This window comes from Impatiens glandulifera, chromosome 6 (assembly GCF_907164915.1).
Source record: "Impatiens glandulifera chromosome 6, dImpGla2.1, whole genome shotgun sequence".
In the NCBI taxonomy this organism is placed as follows: domain Eukaryota; kingdom Viridiplantae; phylum Streptophyta; class Magnoliopsida; order Ericales; family Balsaminaceae; genus Impatiens; species Impatiens glandulifera.
This window is the reverse complement of record NC_061867.1, coordinates 12,100,769-12,122,080: the sequence shown is the minus strand read 5'-3', so window position 1 is coordinate 12,122,080 and position 21,312 is coordinate 12,100,769. Positions and strand designations below refer to the sequence as shown.

Sequence of the window (21,312 nt, the reverse complement as noted above, 5' to 3'; positions counted from 1 at the left end):
TGACGTTGCAACGTAAATTTCTCTAGTTTCTCTAGTTATTGGGAGCAAGCTTTAAGACTCGCCTTAAAATGTCTATTAATGCTTACTAATGACATGAGAAAATGTTTTATCATTTATTTTAAGTCACACTTTATTCTCTAAGATGAAATTAGCATGATTGCATTACTCTCCCGATATATTTGATCTATATTTTTTTTAAAACGATCCATGTATTTTAAAAATAAAAATAATCGTTTAAACACAACAACAAAACATGAAAATTAAAAAAAAAACAAAAAAACAGTACTCAATAAGTTATCGAGCTCGTAAATTTTCAAGAAGAACGATTAATTCCCCAATAGACTCTACTGGCTTTCCTGAACAAATCATAAAAAACATCATAATAATATCAATATAAATGATACGCATCGAACGACTACAATAATTGAAAGTTTGACGATTTCTCTCAAACCAGATAGTCCGCCAAAAATAATTAGGATGGTAACTCAAAATTATAGATCTCTCATATCAGTCGCATCAATTCAAATTTTCCAGTAACTACCCAATGACTCGAACATCACCCAATAAATCTCGGTAATACTTCACAAAAGACTCCAAATACTAGTCATTCATCGACATTGCAAAAGTAAGTGAGTTATCGATTCAACATCTTCGTGACACATACGACTAGCTATAATACAATATTTTTTATGCACATATCATCCGTAAGAATTCAACCGTGAATAACGCTTCATCCAAAGAATGAGATATTGGATGGAATATTTTACTCCCAAAGTTTTTCCCCACAAAAATTATATGGAATCATCTTAGCGAACAACTTGTAGCAATGTCTACATGGACACTATTCATATCTTGTCAACGCATAACGTCTTGTTCAAACGAAGACACATAAAGTAAAACTCTATTATGGGACGAAGTCTTCATTATGTTTAATCTTCTTCTATATATAATTCGGTTAGAGAAACCACTAACTAATGAACAAACATGTCCTTAACTGTGTCATTTCTACATATAACAATTGAAGCAATCTTAGTATACGTCATAACTAGACTTTTGACACTATAACAAATGTCGTCCCAAAAACTAATCGAAGAACCACCACCCCCACAATGAATCTAGACTACTCATAAGAACTTTTCTACATAGAATAAATTCCCCTCCAAATGCTACATCTCGTTAGATAATTAGACATTTTGGTAAACCAATTAGACCAATCATGATCATACTTAATTTGATTATCCATGTCCAAAGAATATTTTGCTCTATTACAAATCTACTACACTATTTTGATATAAGAGCCTTATTAAAAGAAACAAGATCTCGGATATACAGACTTCATTGATATTTACAACATAATCTTATCCCAACTAACTAGATGACAAAACGATGAGTTAGAAGATCCCCATAGAAATTTATATATTATTCTCTCAATTTTTACTGCCACACTCTTCGGGAGAATGAATAACGATATCATATATGAGGGCATAGATGACAACACACTTTTAATGAGGATTAGTCGACCCTTTTTCGATATTATTTTACTTTTCCATCTAGACAGTTTACATTCTATTTTAGTGATAATCGGGTCCTAAGAGACCTTGGATCATAATTTAACATTAAATGGCATACCAAAATATGTTGACGGAAGACAACCAATTCTGAACCACATCACATTTGTCAACACCATCCTTCTTCTATTCGAAACAAATTTGAGGAAAATATATCTAACTTATTAAGTTTAACTCTAAGACCAAAACATGCACCGAATAACCATAAAATATCATGAATGTATTTAAAATTCATATAGGTATCATAAAAATCATGTAGCGTGTGTCATCATAAAAAAAACAAATGTGATATGGCAAAAGAATACGTTCTTGACCCATAACTCACTCCAAGGATGAGTCTAGAGTTTTCTACAAAAGCCATCATTTTTTAGAGAGCTTCCATAACAATGACAAACAAAAAAGGAGAGAGTGGATCACCATGTTTGATCCCTCTAGAGATCTCAAAAAATCTTTGAGAACTCTCATTAATAATGACATAAAACTTAACCGTCGAGAGAAAAAATCTAATCTAACTAATCTATTTCGCACTCATTCCCATTTTGTCCATTACATCAAACAAAAACTCCAAATTATAATGATCATAAGTTTTTTCGATGTCTAACTTGACAAAAACACATTTTTCACTTCTTGAATTAGCTGAGTCATTATCTATTAATACGACATCATAGATTTGACGACCTTTGATGAACGTCATCTGATTACTATATATGACCGTCTCTAACCCTCTCCGCAACTTGTTGGACAAATATTTTGTGACAAACTTATAGAAAGACGAAACGAGACTAATAGGCTGAAAGTTCTTCACATCATTAATAGTTCTTAGAGCTTTACGAATGAGACATATCAAAGTAGAGTTTCAACTATGATCAAGATAAAAATGATCACTTCCATAATTCCATACTTAAGGAAAAGACCACTCCATAAAAAAATTCAAAGTAAACTCGTCGCATCCTGACGCTTTATCACTTTCACCCCTTAATGACCTCCTCAACCCCTTTAACATAAAACGAGCCTCTAACCTATCTTTTTTTGTTAGCGTTTAGACGGATATTTCATGTTCCAAAACTAATTTGAGATTTTAAAATGTCATCTTAAAGCTACACCATTATTGTTTTCTTTTTTTAATTTAGAAAAGTAATACGACACGCAACTTCGTTTAAAATGTTCTCAGTGAAAATGGAAACAAACTCTCATCATAATAGTTTACATCATTATTAATTATTATCTTCAATATTTTATTTAATTATCATTGAGATTGCCTTCAAGAAAATGAAATTAAAAAAAAGTGTAATTCCTAGTTTCCTTGTTACCAAAAACCATTGAAGAAAAACAAATTTAGTGTACTCTCAAGCAAATAATTAACTTTAACTTAGGCTAATAAAATAAGTAATTGGCCTTATTTAAATATCTTATTCAAATTCAAGAGTCAGATCATAATTTTATCCCAGTAAAGTCATCTTCATTTTACCCTCTTTTACTCTTCAGTAGTTTTACCACTCTCGTCGGATCTCGGCCATCCAATCACTCTTCGCCGCCGCCTTCATCAATCGTCGCAAATGGAAATTCTAATCGGCGATCGGACCCCTGTTCTTCCTCCGCCGGATATCGTCGTCTTTCCCGATCAATTAACTCCTTTCCCTGATACAGAAGACATACTCTTCGAATCCTGTGGTGAGTTTCTTCCTCATTCCATCGAATCCCAATCTCAACCACCACAAAAGCTTCGTCCCGTCAGATGCAACGGAAGAAGATGGCCGGAGTTTACACCCGCGGCAGATACCTCCGGTCTCGTTTGGAGGCAGAGTAGTTGTGCAGAAATTGGAACAGAAAATCATGAGACTTCGCTGGAGAACATTGGAAGCGATGTTTATTCTTCTGCATTGCATAATCTTAAATCGGTTCTGGATGTTGAAGGTTCAGATATCATTGGAAGCAGCCGTCCACATGAATATGAAAAGAGGTGTATCTCTTTATCTAGTCAATTTATACTAATTTGACCTAAATTATGTCTTAAAGTTGTTTACCATTCACTGATGTTTATTAAAGATTGAATTTTTAGTGTAGTTTTAGATCCATGAATGATATTTAGTTTAAACCCTAATCTTATTATTATCATCTTACCAGTTTGTCTTCAGATGATGATGATAATCAATCTTCGGAAGGAACAAGGGAAACCATGTTGAATCGAAAGCGCAAGAGGAAATCGCGAAAAACTATTGAGTTGTTTTTCAGGAATATGGTGAATGTGGTTATGCATAGACAAGAACAGATGCATAAACAGTTGATAGATTTGATAGAGAAGAGGGAAAATGAAAGAATCATTAGAGAAGATGCATGGAGAAAGCAACAGCTTGAAATAGCGAAGAGGGAAGAAACAATCAGAGCTGAAGAGACGTCTCGAAGCTTAGCTTTAATTTCCTTGATTCAGAACATGTTGGGAAATGACAACCAAGTTCTCAAATCCTCGCGTGGAAAAATCAACGATCAAGATTATTTCAATGGTGAACCGGAGATGTGGCTGGACGATGAGGTACAATCTCTTATAACTGTTCGAACTTGTTTGGATCACAAGTTCTGTAACAGTCCAGACGATACCATCTCCTTATGGGAAGAGGTAGCGGTCGGATTATCGAACATGGGATATATTAAAAGTGCGATGAAATGCAAAGAGAAATGGGACAACATCAATGAATACTGTTATTGAGGAAAGCAATTGGATGAATTCCTCGGCTGCTTCAGAACAGAACGAGTGAGATATGTACTCTTTTCTTATACGCTATCTTTTAATGGATTCATTTGACCTGCTTCTTGATTTCTGAAGTAAATTTCTTGACTTTTGCTGCAGTATATGCTGTTTAAGAACATTAGGGTTCTTCTTGTATTCAAGGAAATGGATTAGAAGGAAATGGATATGGTAGTCTTAAATAGTGTCCCTGTTTGGTAGTTTTAGTTTGAGACAATTGATTGTCAAATAAATATTTGAGATTTGATCATTCTATTGCTAATTCATTGTTTATGTTCAATCTGGTTCACTGCTAGCCCCAACACAATCTTAACCATGACTCTTTTCTTTCTTTCTTGTTTTCTTTAGATGATGCATAGTTAAAAAAAACTATTAAAAAAAACTATTAGAAAAAACTTGAAACAGTATTTGGAAGATCGTTAATATTCCAAACTCCCAATAATGGTTGGTTTCTCGTCGTTGCAGAGAGGATGAGCTGGTTGGACTAGTTGACGATGCACAAATTGACCTTGAAATCTTTTGCAATTATTGTTGGAAGAATTTGTCCCTACTTCATGACTAGAATTCTTTTGATTTTGACCATTAATGAATTCAATCCCGAAGAATGAATTAGTGAGCATGATGAATTTTTTATTCGATAAAAGCTCATTTTAATTGTCATTGTCTCTCGCAGATGTAATTTTCCTTTTGAGTCACAAACAAGGATCCCACCAATTGCTCTGAATTTTTTTAGACTACCATCACACAGATAACGAGTTTCGTCGAACTTGTCAAAAATAACTGGAATGCAATTACATTTTTCTTAAAAGGGATTAGAGTTGTATAATGAATTCTAGATAAACAAAGTATCATTTTCAACCGAAATTGTGTTATTGAAGTTTTATTTCGAGCTTTCAAAATATGTGAAATGAAAATTGCAATGAAGTGAACCAGGTCAGTGTTACCTGAGTTTGGTGAACCAAAAATATTAGTGATCCAATGAATAAAAAACGGTTTTCACCTTGCAAAGAAAGGGACCATGAAGAACCAAACCAAAATGCTTTAGCAAAGGGGCATAGGGATTGTGTTTCTTCAAAATTTTACAAAGATGAAGTTTGTGACAATACTAGTTTTCAAATAAACTCAAATTCTAAAAATAAGAATTGTTCCATGCCTTAGTCATTGATAAAATTATCCTAGAAATTCTAAACTCAGCTTTAATCTAATGAGGCAGATTCAAGACATTGCCTTTTCCTAACAGGATCATCAACTGTCTCCTTATCTTCTTCTTGATCAATCTTCTCTCCATCTTCTTCTAATGAGGCAGATTCAAGACATTGCCTTTTCCTAGCAGGATCATCAACTGTCTCCTTATCTTCTTCTTGATCAATCTTCTCTCCATCTTCTTCTAATGAGGCAGATTCAAGACATTGCCTTTTCCTATCAGGATCATCAACTGTCTCCTCATTTTCTTCTTGATCAATCTTCTCTCCATCTTCTTCTTCTTCTTGATCAATCTTCTCTCCATCTTCTTCTTCTTCTTCTTGATCAATCTTCTCTCCATCTTCTTCTTCATCTTCTTCTTCTTCATCAATCTTCTCTTCATCATAGAAGGTTGCTTCAGCTTCGCCTATTTTTCTTTGAGGGATAGCATGAAAGAAAGACGCTTTCCAGTCTCTAGTCTCCACAAAATTGAGAAGTATCTCCATCACTTGATTAACAGTAAGCACCTACAAATCCCAACAAAGAACAAAGCTCAAAACTTCCGTTAAAAATTAAAAAGAGAGAAATCAATTACTAATTATACCTGAGAACTACACATCTTTAGGTAATTCCCAATCGGGAGTTTCGCAGTCTGAATTCCTTGCTCAACAGCTTTCTTCATTGTTATCCCTTTCCATCTATTCCTATCAACCAAACCACCAACAATGTATATCTTTGTCGGATCAAGAACATCAAGAACCGTCTCCGAATCAGCTGTCAGGTATACTAAATCACCCTTTCTATCCTTAAATGTTTCGATATATGATCGATTCTCTTTCTCAATTATCCATTTATCATAACCTGGAAGTTTGTTCAAATATGTTCCCATTTCTCCTTCACATCCAGTTAACCATAAATGGCCAGGGGTATTGCGTTTTCCATTATCAGCATAACAATACATAATCTACATTATATAAATCAACTAATCATCAAAATGAAATCAATTTAACATAAAATATAAGAAACTACAACAAACCTGTTGAACAAGGCTATGCATCTCAGATGGAGTCATAAGATGTGAGAATTCAAGATCAACAACGATGTTTTGGCCGGATTGTTTAGCTTCTTTAAGCCTTTCTAACTTCTTATCCCTTTCCTCAGATCTCTTACCCATCCTCTCCTTCCTGATTCCTTTCCTTTCCTCGACTAATTTCAACTTTTCATCCTCAGGCATGCTGGCGAGCTTGTCCTCCCATTCTTTTTTCTTCATTTGGGTTGCTAACTTCTTCTGCTCTTTTATGGCTGCCTTCTTTTCTGCTTTCTTAGCTTCGTACCTCTGCTGCCTTTGTAGCTTCTTCTTTGCGTTTTTTGAAAGGGGAGGAGATGAAGGTGAAGGTGAAGGCGAAGGTGAAGGTATGGTAGCTTCATTCTGTTGATGGGTTTCGAGTTTCTGCTCGGCATTTTCCATAGCTTCCGACATCCGTTCTTGCAGTAAAGAATGTCTCTCCTTCGCCGTCGGCTTATTAGGGTTTTTCCTTCGACTTCCTTAGGAACTGTAACAGTCTTGTTTGGGTTAATTTTCTTTAATTTAATTTTGTTTTTCAAATGAACGGTAATTTATTTATTTTTAATAAGAAATTATTTTTATTTATTTGAATAAAAAGTTGTATATTTAATCTACAAAATCAAATCATTTATTGAAAGTTTAAACAAATTTGTAAATTTTAAAATTTTATTAGAAAGTAGTATGAAAGAACAAATCAATCAATTAATATTTTTACAATAATTTTTAATAAATATTTTGAGTGACAATCAAATGTTTCTTCTCAGACATTCAAATTATATATTAGTTTTAATATTTTTTATTTAGTAAATAATGAGAAACTAATTTAGATTAGAAATAGACTTTAAAGAAGTACCTATTTTTAAAACTAAAAGATTGGCATAGTCATCGATCTTCAAGCACCCTAAGGGCGCTTCACACGTTCAGGTATGGGGAGGTTATGTGTTGTACCATTAATATCATAGGATGTAGATCGTAGTGTTCTAAATAGAGGTCGGTCATCGACTAGACTCTATTTCCATAACCAAAGGAGGGAGAGTTAGCAACAAACTCAGCCCGGAGTGGTGCAACTAGAACCTCGTGTGGTCAAAGCTCATACTTTGCAGTAGTGGTAGACATTGGGATGCAGACTATTTGGATAGACTAGATGAAGGCGCTTCATATGGGAACAAAATCTATTGAATTTTAAACATTAGAGGTGCGTTTCGAAAATGTAGCTATCTTGGAAAGAAAGAATTTGAAAAGAAGAGTGATTGAGGTAGATTTGATCCAATTAAAGTTATTACGTCGGGATTTTCAAACGTCGGCTTGGAACCGAGAGCATCTTTTGGTATGGTTTCAAATCTCAAAAAATATATGTTGCTCAATGGAACGAATTTAAAACAGCATTTATCATACCAATTGATAAGGGTATTGGACCCTTAGTCGATAAAGGAATCCGACGACTCATTGATGGTTGGTCGGTTAATATTGAGAATCCACAAGTTGTTGCGCCCGAACACATGAATTCGATTGTTTGGAATGCCAACAAATATGTGGAATCATTATCTTCTTAGTCGGGCTAGTAATGGTCTTGGGGTTGGGGGGATTTATTGAGCTCAATGGAAACACTCAATTATTGGAGTAGACTGATTGAGTTAGAATGAAGGATGATTCACATATTGATTATCCAGAATCTATCTATGTTGATAACGAAACAAATATGTATAATGTGATGATATGACATTAACGTCATATTGTCGTGTCTCCTTCACCGGGAACAAACACATTGAATTTGCTTGTGCTGGATCCATAGACTTTATTTAGGAAAACAATAAAGTCAGTGATAACCTCATTCTACATTAATGAGATATGTATAGTTAGTCTCGTGGATGTTGAAAGACTAGTTGTTGAAATGACAAATTTGAAGAAAAATTGATATTGGTATGAGAGATGTCATGCAGGCTAAGGAGGGATTAAATTAACCAATAAATTTTCGTAAGAGATCAAGTATCCGTCTTCACAACCCTTAGGTTGTGTGTCACCTTAGATAACTCTTCTCTAGTCAAGATTGTGTAAAATGTTACAGGTGAAGTAACAAAAATTGAGGTCAACAACCCACACCATATTTCAGATTTGTTGTCCAAACAAGAAACTATTGTTTATGTGGAAAAGAGATGTTTGTCACCTCTAGAATGTATAATTCAAATCACCCCTATTAAAATAATTTATCTTGAAATTAAAAATCATTAATTTCTAGTTTTCATTCACGAAATGTCTGATGAGGAATCGCTAGATTTTGAGCCAGATTATTATGTCAATGAAAATATTTTAATTCTCGACACATAATATGACGTTGGATGATAACAAATCCCCCTTGAAAGAGATCCTTAAATTAAAGACTATGCACGAGATCCTACCATTTCTGTATACTTTTTACCCAAGCTCATCTTCGTCGAACAACTACCAACATTGTCAGAACTAAATGATATATCGCAGGGTTATATTTAAAAAGAAGAATATCTCTCGACGCCAAGAAAATGTTATTCCAATTAGATTTCATCAATGATCAGAAAGGTTATTGTTTAGAGGGTTTATGGAATCAATGAAGGTGTGTAGAGAGATGACATTAAATCATTATTAGAAACACTTGGTTGTGGCACATATTGTTTTAGTAAAACTAAAATTTGAAAGATCAATCAATGTATTGTAAATGATCTATGTAATTGGCGGTTGCGTAGTTGTGAGACTTAATTTTATAAGAGCGTCTTGTGGGATTCTTGTGACTTTATAAAAAAAATAACATTATCGTAAGTCGTTATTATATGTGTCATAAGAAGGTGGAATTGGCGACTTACTTACTTTTATATTGTCAATGGTGACTAGTATATGAAATCTTTTGTGAAATACGAATGAGATTTAATAGGTGATGCCCGAGTATTTGAATAGTTGTTTGAGGCGGCTGATACGGTAAGAATACATATTTGAGTTATCATCCCAATATTTTCTAGTACACTATCTAGCTTTGAAAGAAATCGTCAAACTTTTAATAATCGTAGTCGTCCGATGCATATCATTCATAATGTTATTATTATGACGTTTTTTTATATTCGTTAAAAATTTGGTGAAGTTATTTGTTTTTCTTGAGAGTCTATGAACTCAATAACCTTATGAGATACATGTTTGTATTATTTTTCTTATTTCATGTGATGTTTAGTCGTTGTGCTTAAACGATTTTAATCTTTTTTTAATATATATTATCATTTAAAAAAATAGATTGGTTAATTTCATTTCCTCTACTACTAAAAAGACGAATACATACTTAAAAAAATATCATTTACTTAAAAAAAATATCATTTAGACAAACAACATGTATATTTGCAGCAAACAACTCAAAAATACATATTGTATTGTTCTGATTATAAATCTCACTAGGATGTTAAGAGACTAAAATATAACGGATTAAATTTCAACCAAATTATATAGGAAGAGTAATGAAATATACAACACCTAAAAAGACTTTAAATTATATAAAATTTTTGTAAGAATGAAAATAAATGGGAAGAAGTAGTCTTTCAAGTCAATCTAATTTCAAGTGTCTTTATTTATTTATTTATATATATATATATATATATATATATATATATATATATTTCAAAGCAGTCAATTTCTTTGATTTTGAGTTATTCAAAAAAGTATTGGATTAAAATAATGGTTGAATAATACTTACAATAAACACGATTTACCGTTGCTTTAAATTTAGTCAGAGTGCCGTTGATGAAAACTAAAGAAAGTAAAAGCGGTAAATTAGGTAACCCAAGGGTAAAAATAGATGAAAAAAATAATTAATCTGTCTTTTAAATTGTTCCGAAATTATCTCCCCACTTCAGAATATACATTCTATTTCAAATAAAGAAAATTTTAGATCCACTTTCTAAGAAACTCTTAATCTTTTTGGGGGAGAGATGATTTTACTCTCCAAAACTTTTACCCCCAAATTCATAACACTCTCGAAAAGGTAATTTTTTTTCTTTTTACAATTTACCATATATTTCTTACCAGAACAAAACCTCATGTTTTTGTAGTAACCAATTGATCGGTTCAACACATTCTAGTAAATATGTTCGGTTTTAACAACATAATGACGAGGTTGGGCTCTCCAAGATCTGGAGGGCCCGCGGTTGTATCTTCGCCGAGAAGCCCGAAAGCTGGGGAGGTGGGCGAAATCGACACTCGGGCACCTTTCCGGTCTGTTCGGGCAGCTGTTACTATGTTCGGTGACGTTTCTTCCCCGGGTGGTGAAAAAAGCTTCATAAGGAGGCGAGGAAATTCCGACGAGGTAAATTTTCGAGATAAAATTTGAAATTCAATTCTCACTCAAAACGCGTTAAAATTGAAACGAAAAACTTTTTTATTGTTTTTCCAGAGAGTGTTGGAGAAAGAAACACAAATTCATTTAGCAATGAAAGAGCTGGATAAATACAAGGAGCATCTAAAAACAGCTGAGATTTCGAAAACGCAAGCGATGCGTGATCTCGAGAAAGCAAACAAAACGCTTCAAGAACTAACCAACAAGCTGGAAGCCGCGAGCGAGGCCAAACAAGCCGCAATGGAAACAACCGAAATCGCAAAGAACCGCGCCAGGGAACTCGAGGAAGCGAAATCAAGCCAGTCTGAACTCTACGGGGGCACGTGGAAACAAAACGTAGATAACGAACGCGAACAATACAAAGCTTCCTCTGCCGAATTAATCGCGGCCAAACAAGAGCTAACCACTCTCAGGCAAGATTTCGATTCCGCATTAGAGAAGAAACTTACTGCATTTCAAGAAGCTGCAGACGCCCAGCATGAAACGAAGGTCAATCGCGAACGCCTGACCGAGCTTTCGCGACAAGTAAAGACGATGAAGGAAGCTTTGAATCAAGTAAAGACAGCGTCTTTACAAGCCAGGGATGAACAAGCTAAGGTCATGGCGGAGAAAGAAACAAATTTGAATTATTTGAAAGTGAGTAAAGAGGATAAAGAAAAGAAAATACTTGCTTTGGAAAAAGAAATTCTTCTTCTTCAAGGAGATGAGAATATGGAAGTTGTTTTGGAGGAAAGAAACGAGAGGATTGTTGTTTTACAGGAGCAGCTGAATAGCGTTAAGGAATCGGATTTGGAAGCTTTTAGAATCGCGAGATTGGAACTCGATGAAGCCGAGAAGCTTCTCGATGATTTGGAAAGCGAAGAGAGTTCGCTTGGGAAATTGGAGGATTCTTTGAAATTGGAATTGGAATCTCTGTCAAAGAAGACCATTGAAATAAGGGAGAAAGCAGAGGAATCTGAATTAAAGGCGATAAAATTGAAGGAAGAACTCGAAACGCATAAAACAGAGCTTGAACTCGCTCTTGTCGGAGAAGCGAAAGTGAATGAAGAAACCCACGAAATGCATACGAGGATTCAACAGCTGCTACAAGAAGCCGAGAATGCTAAAAAACAGACAGAGGAAACCATAACCTGCACGAAAGAATTAAACAGAGAAACAGAGTACACTCTGATCGCTGCAAAGGAAACAGAGGAGAAACTCGTATTCGCCTTAAAAGAGGCTGAGATCGCGAAGGCAGCCGCGAAGATAGTCGGAGATCGCATTGTCGAATCGTCGTCTCCTAGGCCAGACATGAAAAAGCCAGACGGAATTAAACTAAGCAACGAAGAATTCGAATTGCTGAGAGGGAAACCGGGCGAATTCGAGAAGGCAGCCGATAAGAAAGTGGCGGAAGCAACTGTACAAATGGAGATCAGAAAGATGAAGGAGAAGGAAACGATCTTGAAGCTGAGCGAGAGTTTGAAGGAGATTGAAGAACTTAAGGCGTCGATTGAAGACGCGTTAAAGAAGGCGGAAATGGACGATGCAGCCATGAAAGTTGTCGAAGGCGAATTGCAGAAATGGAAGGAGAATGAGAAAGAACAGAGTGATGGTGATCATATTGTTGGAGGAGAAGAAGAAACTGTATCTAATTCACTTATCTAAGTTTTTTTTTTAAAAATCCATGCATTTTATGTACAAATAAATAAGAGATAAATTAATTATAAACTCTTGATTAGCATATTATAATTCTTCAAACTGTTTATTATGAAGTTTTAATTTCTCCTACATTTTAGAAAACTATTTACCTTCATTATTTAGTTTCTGCAGCTCGGATTCGAGTGTTTTCGCTATCTCCATATCTTCTGCAGATGAATCGGGTAAAGTGACGTGTAGAGATCCTTGCCTGATCGGGTGATCGCGAAATGCAGCTTGTTGTTTGATGTAACTGTACATTGTTTGGTGGAAAGAGTGGTCAAACGAATAGCAACTCGCTTGGGAATGTCGGTTTGACGATTCAGAACCTTCTTTTCTACAGAAGTGTGGGAGCGATTCGTAGTCCATGATCTATAAAAAAGAAAAAAACATAATGGAATAAAAAAGTTTATATTACTAATATGATATTGGATATTGTTACCTTCAAGAGATCGTCTCTTCCACATCCCGATAAGACTTGAACTTTCTTTCTCGTTCTCTCGTGTAGAAGAGGCTTCACGACCTGCCATTGAGAGAACGTTTATGATCATGATCTAAACGAGAAAATGTTACTAAATTTATTTGAAATCTTCAAATTGTTCGATATTTGGAAATATAGCTTAAGCCTTGTTCGTGGGTTATTTGAAAATAACTAGAATACACTCAAAGTTTAAGGCTTTTCACCAAATAATCAAACTTTTCATAATCTCAATCCCATCGAGATTAATCCAAATCCAAAAAAGGTCAATTTAAGACAAATATTTAGAAATTTATTGATGTTTTTTCATTATAACTACAATGTCTAACCTTCCAACAAGCTGAAAACACATAGGGAGCATTGACAATATAATAAGTCAGCGTTTTCTCCGGATAATTCAGGTCGTCGATTGTAGAAATCATGGTCATTAACTGTAAAACACGACAAATTAATTCATTTTGACGTAAAAAGACAACTGAAAATTCCATACTCAGAGCGAAAAAAACCTTTATTTGGCTAAGCGCAGAAAGCTTCAGCCCATTCATATCTAAAACCTTCAAACATTTATTAATATGTTTCCCATACTTCTTTGTCGCCGCAGGCTGCAAAATAAAAAATTTCATTCAAGCAAAACGAGATATGAAAATTTTGCGTAAATTTTGAAATGGAAGCTAACCAATGTGACACGGTCACGATACTCGTTGATTTGGATGTGTGACTGAATGTAGTAATGAACCTAGGAAAAGACAACAACCATCCTTAAAAAAACTACATAAGTTGTTGGATTTTGTATGTTTTTTCGAATAATTTTGTTCTTACAGACGCTTTATCAAGCGTGCTGAGGCCTATACCCATTGCGAAAACCGGAAGGCCCTGTCACATTATAGGATTATTAAAAAAACAGAATAATTTTACTAATTTTGCGATGAACAACACATTATAACAGTGTTTTAAGCCAAAATTGAAGCTCAAAAACATACCTCTCTTGTGTATCCAGATAATCCTATAAGCTGGGAATCGCGAACCGATCTGTAAACCTCGGTAGGAACTATAGGTTTCTGCAGAGAAATCGACTAAATTGTATCGAGAAAACCTAAGAAATGCGTTTTTAGTGAGAATTGAAAACTAATAAATGCTTACTTACTGCTAAGATATCATCAATTTCATTCTCAATTCTCCATTTCAAGCAATCTACCAACTGAAAAGTCATCATAATAATTCAAAATCATAACTTTAATTAGTTTTTAAGGAAGATTACAACTTACAAGTCATGATTATTTAATAAACAAAACAAAACAAAACCATTTTGTGGGCCTTGATGATATTTCCTTCCCTAGCTTTTAAGAAACGTCCATATGTTTCTGTCGGGCATCCTTGATGAATATTCTACAATTAATAAAAAAAAGACAAGATCTTTGAAAACAAGATCTATGATTAAAGTGTTGAAATCAAACAAAAATACTAATCCAGCTATGAATCTAAGAAATTCATCACCGACAGGACAACCATGATCAGGAAACAGATCGAGAAAGGGAGAAATTGAAACCTGGAAAGTTCCTTTGAGTGAATCATCAACTGTTGGAGAAAAAAACAGAAAATGGGTACAATGTGAGAAGAAGATTATGGATCGATATGTAATGAAGGAGAAAGAACAAACCTTGATCCATGAGAGCTTGAAGATGGTCGATTGAAGCTTGAGTAATCATTCCCATTTGTGAATCAAGTTGAAGATTTGATGATTCAAAGTGCAGAAACACAAATCTACTTTTAAAAAAGTTGTCTTTTTTGTGTTTCAGTGTGTGGGAGAGGAAAGAACAGCTGTCTTAAGTCAAGAAATGCAAAGGCAGATCGTATTTAAGAAAGAGAGAGAGAGAGAGAGCTTCCTTCTTGGTCCTTGATTTTGGTGAATCAGCAGGTTAGTGCTGAAGGTGAGTGAGTGACACTCAACATAGGGACTGTTTGTTTTTCTTTAGACAATTAAAACATAGGGATCTATAATTGATGATATGAGAAGATCTTATTTAATAAAGTAGACTTGTCTAGAAGTTTTCTTTGTTTGGACTTGTTATCTAACTCTAATGTACCAATTGCCTAGTGCCTATCTCTTTATTTGATTAGGGTGCTATTAATGGAGGAATCTTAACTAGTGACACGTTTATCTATACGCGAGTCAATGTCGTATTACTTATAAGGAGGAGGAGTCGATTTCGCACCTTCTCTTGCACTTTTAGTCTATGGTTAGGATTCGAAGTCTTCTTTAGACTGAGTAAATTGTCCCGCAGGACTGACTGTCGTGGTGAAATGAGTGTAAAAAGTGGGAGAAGGCTTATTCGCTGACTGAGCTGATCGAGTTCAATGTCTGAAAATGTGAGTTTTTATCCTGTTATTTTTGTTTGGATTACTTGGTTTGAACAGAATTGGAGAACTTTTGACAACTATAGACGACCGATGAAGTCTGTTCGTAACGTCATTATCATTACTTGTTTAAAGTGAAATCTAGTAAGAACGTGGACTCGACATGTGATTTTGAAAGATTTTCGTGCTTTGTTATTTTACTTTTTTTTTTTTTTTTTTTGGTTAGAGTGTCTCAATTTCTTTGTTTTTTTCTATTTTTATTTTCTTCACATTTTTGTTGTGCAAAAAATAACCATTTAAAAAAAATACACAAACATTGATCATGTGAGTAAGTTTAAGATTTGAGGACATGAGCTTCTTTGGTTTTTGTTTATTTGAAAGTTTTTTAGTGTGTTTTATCAAAAAAAAAATAATAATAATAAAAAAATTGTTTAGATGAAAAAATAAGTTATTTAAATTTTAAATTTATAAGAATAAAATAAGAGTATTTTAATATCTTAATTTGACTTAAATTAAAATATAAATTTGTGTGATTATATTAGTTTCTTACCTCCAAAAGAAAAATTAATCAAATTTATCTTATTATTCTTATTTGTTTATTATTTAACTTATTTGCTAAATACTTTTTTATATATATATATATATATATATATATATATATATATATATATATATATATATATATATATACTTTCGTATTTATAAACAAAATATATATAAAAAGAGCAAAATTAGATGTTGACTACTATTTGAAAATGAAATACATTTTGAACAAGAACAACATATTCCTCGTTACTTGTTGCAATATAGAGAATAATAAACAAAGCAAACCTTAAACAAATATATAAGAATCTTTGCAACAATGATGATAATATCCCTATGGTCAAAGCTAACCAACCCTATGGCACAATAGGGTTTAAAATCCCAACTTTTTAAAACAAGTGGAAATAAATTAAATCTAAGTTTTAACATACAATTTTTTTTTTTATTAAATTAGTTAGTATAATTAAGATACATTTCATTGTCATTATCATATCTAAACAAATATTTTAATAAGGTATTAAAAAAATAATTTAAAATAAATTTATAACTTTTTTTATTGAAACCAGATCCAACTCTATTCTTAGTGTTTACAAATAAGTTTTTGACATGTCCCAAAATCATGAATTTATTTAATTTAGAGTGCTTTTAATATAAATTAAAACTTAAACTTATAATTAGATAAAATCATGTTAAGGTTTCCTTTAAAAACCATACAATTGAAATTTGAATTGATATTAAAATTGGAATTTGAATTGAAACAAAAGTGTCTTATTATTTACAACATGTTGACTAGTTGAACAAATCATTTATTTATTTTTGAGTTTAAAAGTTAAAATGTTAAATCAATTTTTTTTTCAATTTTAGTAAATAAAATTTTGGACTAATATTTTCGATCTAAATTTTTTTAAAGAATTAACATATTGAACTAATATTTTTTTTTTAATTTAAGAAGTTAAACGTCGAATCGATATATTTTTTAGTTAGTAAATTAATATGTCGAACTTATATTATTTTTTTTCTTAATAATAATCTACATCTAAACTAAAACTCTTGACACTTAAGTTATCCTAATAAGTTCTGGAACCACACTGCTGCCGCTTAGCCACTTGCCTTAAGACGCTTTAATTCCTCCTTTGTGTCAAATAAATATCTTAATAATATATATATTTAAATTGTTTATACTATATTCATTTTTAAACATAATAAATGTCACAGTTAAGAACATGTTTTGATCATCGGTCTAGTGGTTTGCTAGCTAAATTTAGATATAAAAGAAGATTAAAATTTATGAAAACTTTGTCTCATAATAGAGTTTACTTTTGGTAGAATGCAAGCAAATGTCCTTGTCTTAACAAGACGTAATGCGTTGACAAGATATGGACTATTTCCATGTGGGACATTGCTACAAGTTGTTGTCAAAGATTTCATTCAAAATCTCGTTATTTGGATGAAGCGTTATTAATGGTCGAACTCTAATGGATAATATGTGTATGAAAAAAAGTTGTATTATGGTTAGTCGTATATGTCACGACGATGTTAAAGCGGCAACTCACTTACTTTTATCATTATCCGATGGGTGACCAGTATTTGAAGTCTTTTATAGAGTATTATTGAGATTAATTGGGTGATATGAGTATTTGGGTAGTTGCTGGAAAGTTTGGATTGATGTCACTAATATGAAAAATCTACATATTTGAGTTACCATCCCAATTAGTTTTTGGCGGACTATCGAATTAGAGAAAAATTGTTGAACTTTTAATGATATCATTCATAATACTATTATTTTGATGCTTTATGAGATTCGTTCCGGAAGCATGTATAGTCTGTCAGAGAGTTAATTGTTTTTCTGAGTATATATGAGCTCAATACTTATTGAGTACCGTTTTTTCTTATTAATTTTTTTTTTCATATCTTCTTTGTCGCTGTGCTTAAACGTTTTTATTTTTATTTTTAATATTCATGAACTTTTTTTATTTTATTCTTTTTTTATATAATTAATTTCAATTTCAATTTCAATTTCAATTTCAATTTCAATTTCAATTTCAATTTCAATTTCAATTTCAATTTAACTATTTTGGTAAAACTTAATTAGAACAAATCATCTTTTCAACTTCTAAAGTCTAAAGTTGCATTTTCCATTATTAAGGGAACATATTTACTATCTCACAAGCCACCTCCACATTTAATGTGTAATTTTTTTCAATTTTGATGTGGAAGACATAAAGTGAGACTATTTATGAGATAACATATCTACCTCCATTATTAGTTATATTAAATATTTATATTTTCTTTATTAAAAATGTTTTTCTATAATCTATGATTATATTTACATATCAAAAACATTTATTATTTAATTAGACCCAAAATTTAACATCTTCCTTCATGTTTAATTTATTTACAATTGAATTGGTTCAATTAAAATTTTAGATATTCTTTTTTAAATCTCACATAATATAAAAAATTAAATTTTGTCTTTAAAAATTTCAAACATTATTAACTTATTATCTACATGTCATTTATAAATAAATAAAAGATTAATAATACTAATTTAACTATCCCAACTAATTAAATGTTTTGATTACATATGTATATAAATTCGATAATTAAATTAATGATATATATATTTATTTATTTATAAATGTCATTTATATAAATATTGTAACATGATCCAAAATCCGAATTGGTTAAAAAAAAAAAGTAAAAAATATAGTTAATTTGGCAATTTCACAATTTATTTATATTTGTTTTATTTTTACATTTTGACAATAATAATGTGTATTTTTTTATTTATTTAAAATCTCTTTAAACAAAAAATATATTAATGGCGGTTTGTCAGACATGCTAATTTGGGATAAGACTGCCTTCATCTCGATGCTAATAATAAAGCATTACTGTCAAAGACAAAGCGACGAAAATCATCTACAGATAGCCTCTGCCGGAATATACCCTTCTTTCCTTCTCTCAAGCCGGCGCAACCCCTCTTCTCCGGTCAAACTTCTCCGTTTAATCGGACACCCATCTGCCCTGCCGTCCTCGATCATCTCAAAAGAACCATCTTTTTGCTTTGTAAGTGAACCTTCTTCAAGTTGACTGTTTTCCCCCAAATTTCAGATCCAGACTGGGTTTCTTCTTCCTTTAATGTATTCTTCTGTTTATTAATCGCTAGTGTATGTATTGTGAATGTATTCGAGTATCAATTCGTTTCTGTATTTGAGCAATCACAAGATTAGGTCAAGAGAACGAACTGTTCTTGGCTGTTTGTGGGTAGTTGAGATTCCATGTTTTTTTATCTCTTCAATTGACAAATGGAGTGACTTGGCTGATCAGTTTTGATTCTGATTTGAATTGTGATTATAGAAAGCTGGCATATGATGGACCCTGCAGGGAATGATGGTAACAGTTCTAGTTTGTCTTCTAAGCAACGCCTTAGATGGACTCATGAACTTCATGAACGTTTTTCTGATGCTGTTACTCAGCTTGGAGGCCCAGATCGTGAGTTTTGGTTTTCATTTCTAACCTAGTTTGTTATGATTTGTGAAGAAGGGTTCTGAAGATTGTTTTGGTTTTGTTTAGGAGCTACTCCGAAGGGAGTTTTGAGAGTGATGGGAGTTCAAGGTCTTACTATTTACCATGTTAAGAGTCATTTGCAGGTAACATGAAGCTGTTCATTATCGTTATTGTTATAATCATCGCTCTGTAGTTTAAATGGTTAATCAAACAACCGCCTTTTTGTTTACAGAAATATAGACTAGCAAAATATCTTCCATCAGATTCTTCATTGGATGGTAAGTAGATCTTGTTTGTGTATTAAGATGATGCGATAGATTTGGTTTTAATGTCTTTGAGTATGATAATGGAAGGGAATAAAGCTGACAAGAAAGAATCCCGGGATTCCCTCTCTGATTTGGATGGATCGTCGTGAGTATCTTCCTTTTTTCTCTTTTGTTTTGTGGGTGAATGATTGTTCAATTTAGGTTTATCATCTAGATCCAAATCTAGACCTAGATCCTAAAAGTGTTTCTGAAAAGGCTAGATTCAGATTCAGATCCAGAATGTGCTTTCAAATGGGCTCATCACATGTTTCTTTATATTTCTCAGGGGAATGCAAATTACTGAGGCATTGAAGCTGCAGATGGAGGTGCAGAAGCGGCTGCACGAGCAATTGGAGGTTATTCCCGTGTCCATTAGTACTAAAATTACCTAAATAAAGACAGAATGAATGTCGATTTTAAGAAGAAAAAAAACTACATTTTGAATATGAGACAGGTGCAAAGGCAGCTTCAGCTACGAATAGAAGCTCAAGGGAAGTACTTGAAGAAGATAATCGAAGAACAGCAACAACAAATGAACGGTGTTCTTTCCGAAATCCCAGGCTCGGCTATCTCAGCCGTGGTTTCAGATGTCCCAACCTCCGACGAGCCTGCAATATTGATAAAGGAGAATGACGATGAACGAACACCAGCAAAGAGCATTTCAGTTGGGGAATCGTTCACTTCTCAAAACGAGCAGCAGCTTTCGCCTGATTCGAGTTGTCACCTCAGCTCGCCATGTCAAAGTCCGAGAGTCAAGAGGTTAGGGAGGAAGCGACAGTTGGAGTCGCTGGATTTAAGTTCGGTTTATGATCAGCAGAGACCTCGTCCAGTCTTTCAGAATCGGTTTGGAGATGAGGATCACAACGATGGGTTGCAATAAATAAATGAATAGATTTACAGGAGTAAGTAACTTATAGCTGTAATTGGGAATGAACTCATTATTCAATTTCCCTTTAATTCCTCGACGAAGAACACGATGGTTGTTGTTTCATCAGGCTGATCAGATCGGCGAAAACTGAAACTTAGGTCTTGTCATTGTGAATTGTGATATTAATAGTATTGGATCGAACCATTAATCTTGATTTCCTTCTTTTTGTTTGTCAAAGGTAGCGACGATGAAAAGTTTCAGAATCTTTTAGTGACATTGCCAAATTTCAAGTAAAATCTTGGTTTAATAAATCACATATAATCAAAGATCATTTTGATGATCTTGGTCTAAAGTAAATCTCATTTAGTTAGGTTACTAAAAATAGGAATGAACATTTCTAACCAATCCGAAATGTTGCTTAGAAAACCCAATATTTTTCGGTTAATAATCGATTCTTGACAAATAATTTGTTAATGTCTGGATTGATAAATTGGTAAACATATATACTAGAATGATATTTTGTTTAAATGATGGTGAAAGATTCAAATTCATTATAAAATATTCCATTACAAGAAATACACCTCTTTTAACATAATCACAAAAGTCAAGTGCTTTCATATATTGTTCAATGTTGACAAATTCAACACATTAAGAAACTTTTATTATTTCAAATTTTGA

At 33.0% G+C, this 21,312-nt stretch overlaps 5 protein-coding genes across 7 annotated transcripts; 3 read left to right on the top strand and 2 right to left on the bottom strand.

Annotated features, from left to right (window-relative positions):
• Positions 1-2,963: 2,963 nt before the first annotated feature.
• LOC124942257 (trihelix transcription factor GTL1) lies at positions 2,964-4,977 on the top strand. Of its 2 annotated transcripts, XM_047482721.1 has the most exons (3): positions 2,964-3,528; positions 3,693-4,317; positions 4,777-4,977. In XM_047482721.1, exons 1-2 carry the CDS (start codon positions 3,125-3,127, stop codon positions 4,270-4,272), a joined length of 984 nt encoding a protein of 327 aa, XP_047338677.1. In that variant the 5' UTR covers positions 2,964-3,124; the 3' UTR covers positions 4,273-4,317; positions 4,777-4,977. The 2 variants fall into 2 exon arrangements, with proteins under 2 accessions (XP_047338677.1, XP_047338676.1); XM_047482720.1 differs by lacking the exon at positions 4,777-4,977 and having other exon boundaries at positions 2,965-3,528; positions 3,693-4,600.
• A 451-nt stretch (positions 4,978-5,428) lies between these two features.
• LOC124941985 (tRNA (guanine(9)-N1)-methyltransferase) lies at positions 5,429-7,046 on the bottom strand. The gene is made up of 3 exons (XM_047482386.1): positions 6,530-7,046; positions 6,098-6,457; positions 5,429-6,020 (listed from the first exon to the last, which is right to left on the bottom strand). The coding sequence occupies exons 1-3, from the start codon at positions 6,971-6,973 to the stop codon at positions 5,508-5,510; spliced, it is 1,317 nt and encodes a 438-aa protein (XP_047338342.1). The 5' UTR covers positions 6,974-7,046; the 3' UTR covers positions 5,429-5,507.
• A 3,610-nt stretch (positions 7,047-10,656) lies between these two features.
• On the top strand, positions 10,657-12,548 carry LOC124943168 (WEB family protein At1g12150-like). The gene is made up of 2 exons (XM_047483718.1): positions 10,657-10,874; positions 10,962-12,548. The coding sequence occupies exons 1-2, from the start codon at positions 10,677-10,679 to the stop codon at positions 12,546-12,548; spliced, it is 1,785 nt and encodes a 594-aa protein (XP_047339674.1). The 5' UTR covers positions 10,657-10,676.
• A 48-nt stretch (positions 12,549-12,596) lies between these two features.
• LOC124941484 (phosphatidylinositol/phosphatidylcholine transfer protein SFH9-like) lies at positions 12,597-14,974 on the bottom strand. Its single transcript, XM_047481822.1, has 11 exons — positions 14,714-14,974; positions 14,603-14,631; positions 14,359-14,442; positions 14,201-14,254; positions 14,037-14,114; positions 13,876-13,929; positions 13,733-13,792; positions 13,563-13,658; positions 13,386-13,487; positions 13,021-13,101; positions 12,597-12,950 (listed from the first exon to the last, which is right to left on the bottom strand). Exons 1-11 carry the CDS (start codon positions 14,766-14,768, stop codon positions 12,684-12,686), a joined length of 960 nt encoding a protein of 319 aa, XP_047337778.1. The 5' UTR covers positions 14,769-14,974; the 3' UTR covers positions 12,597-12,683.
• A 3,840-nt stretch (positions 14,975-18,814) lies between these two features.
• On the top strand, positions 18,815-20,848 carry LOC124941486 (myb family transcription factor PHL7-like). Of its 2 annotated transcripts, none has more exons than XM_047481824.1 (7): positions 18,815-19,020; positions 19,312-19,446; positions 19,528-19,604; positions 19,694-19,739; positions 19,824-19,872; positions 20,053-20,122; positions 20,221-20,848. In XM_047481824.1, the coding sequence occupies exons 2-7, from the start codon at positions 19,323-19,325 to the stop codon at positions 20,644-20,646; spliced, it is 792 nt and encodes a 263-aa protein (XP_047337780.1). In that variant the 5' UTR covers positions 18,815-19,020; positions 19,312-19,322; the 3' UTR covers positions 20,647-20,848. The 2 variants fall into 2 exon arrangements, with proteins under 2 accessions (XP_047337780.1, XP_047337779.1); XM_047481823.1 differs by having other exon boundaries at positions 18,816-19,020; positions 19,815-19,872.
• Positions 20,849-21,312: the final 464 nt, after the last annotated feature.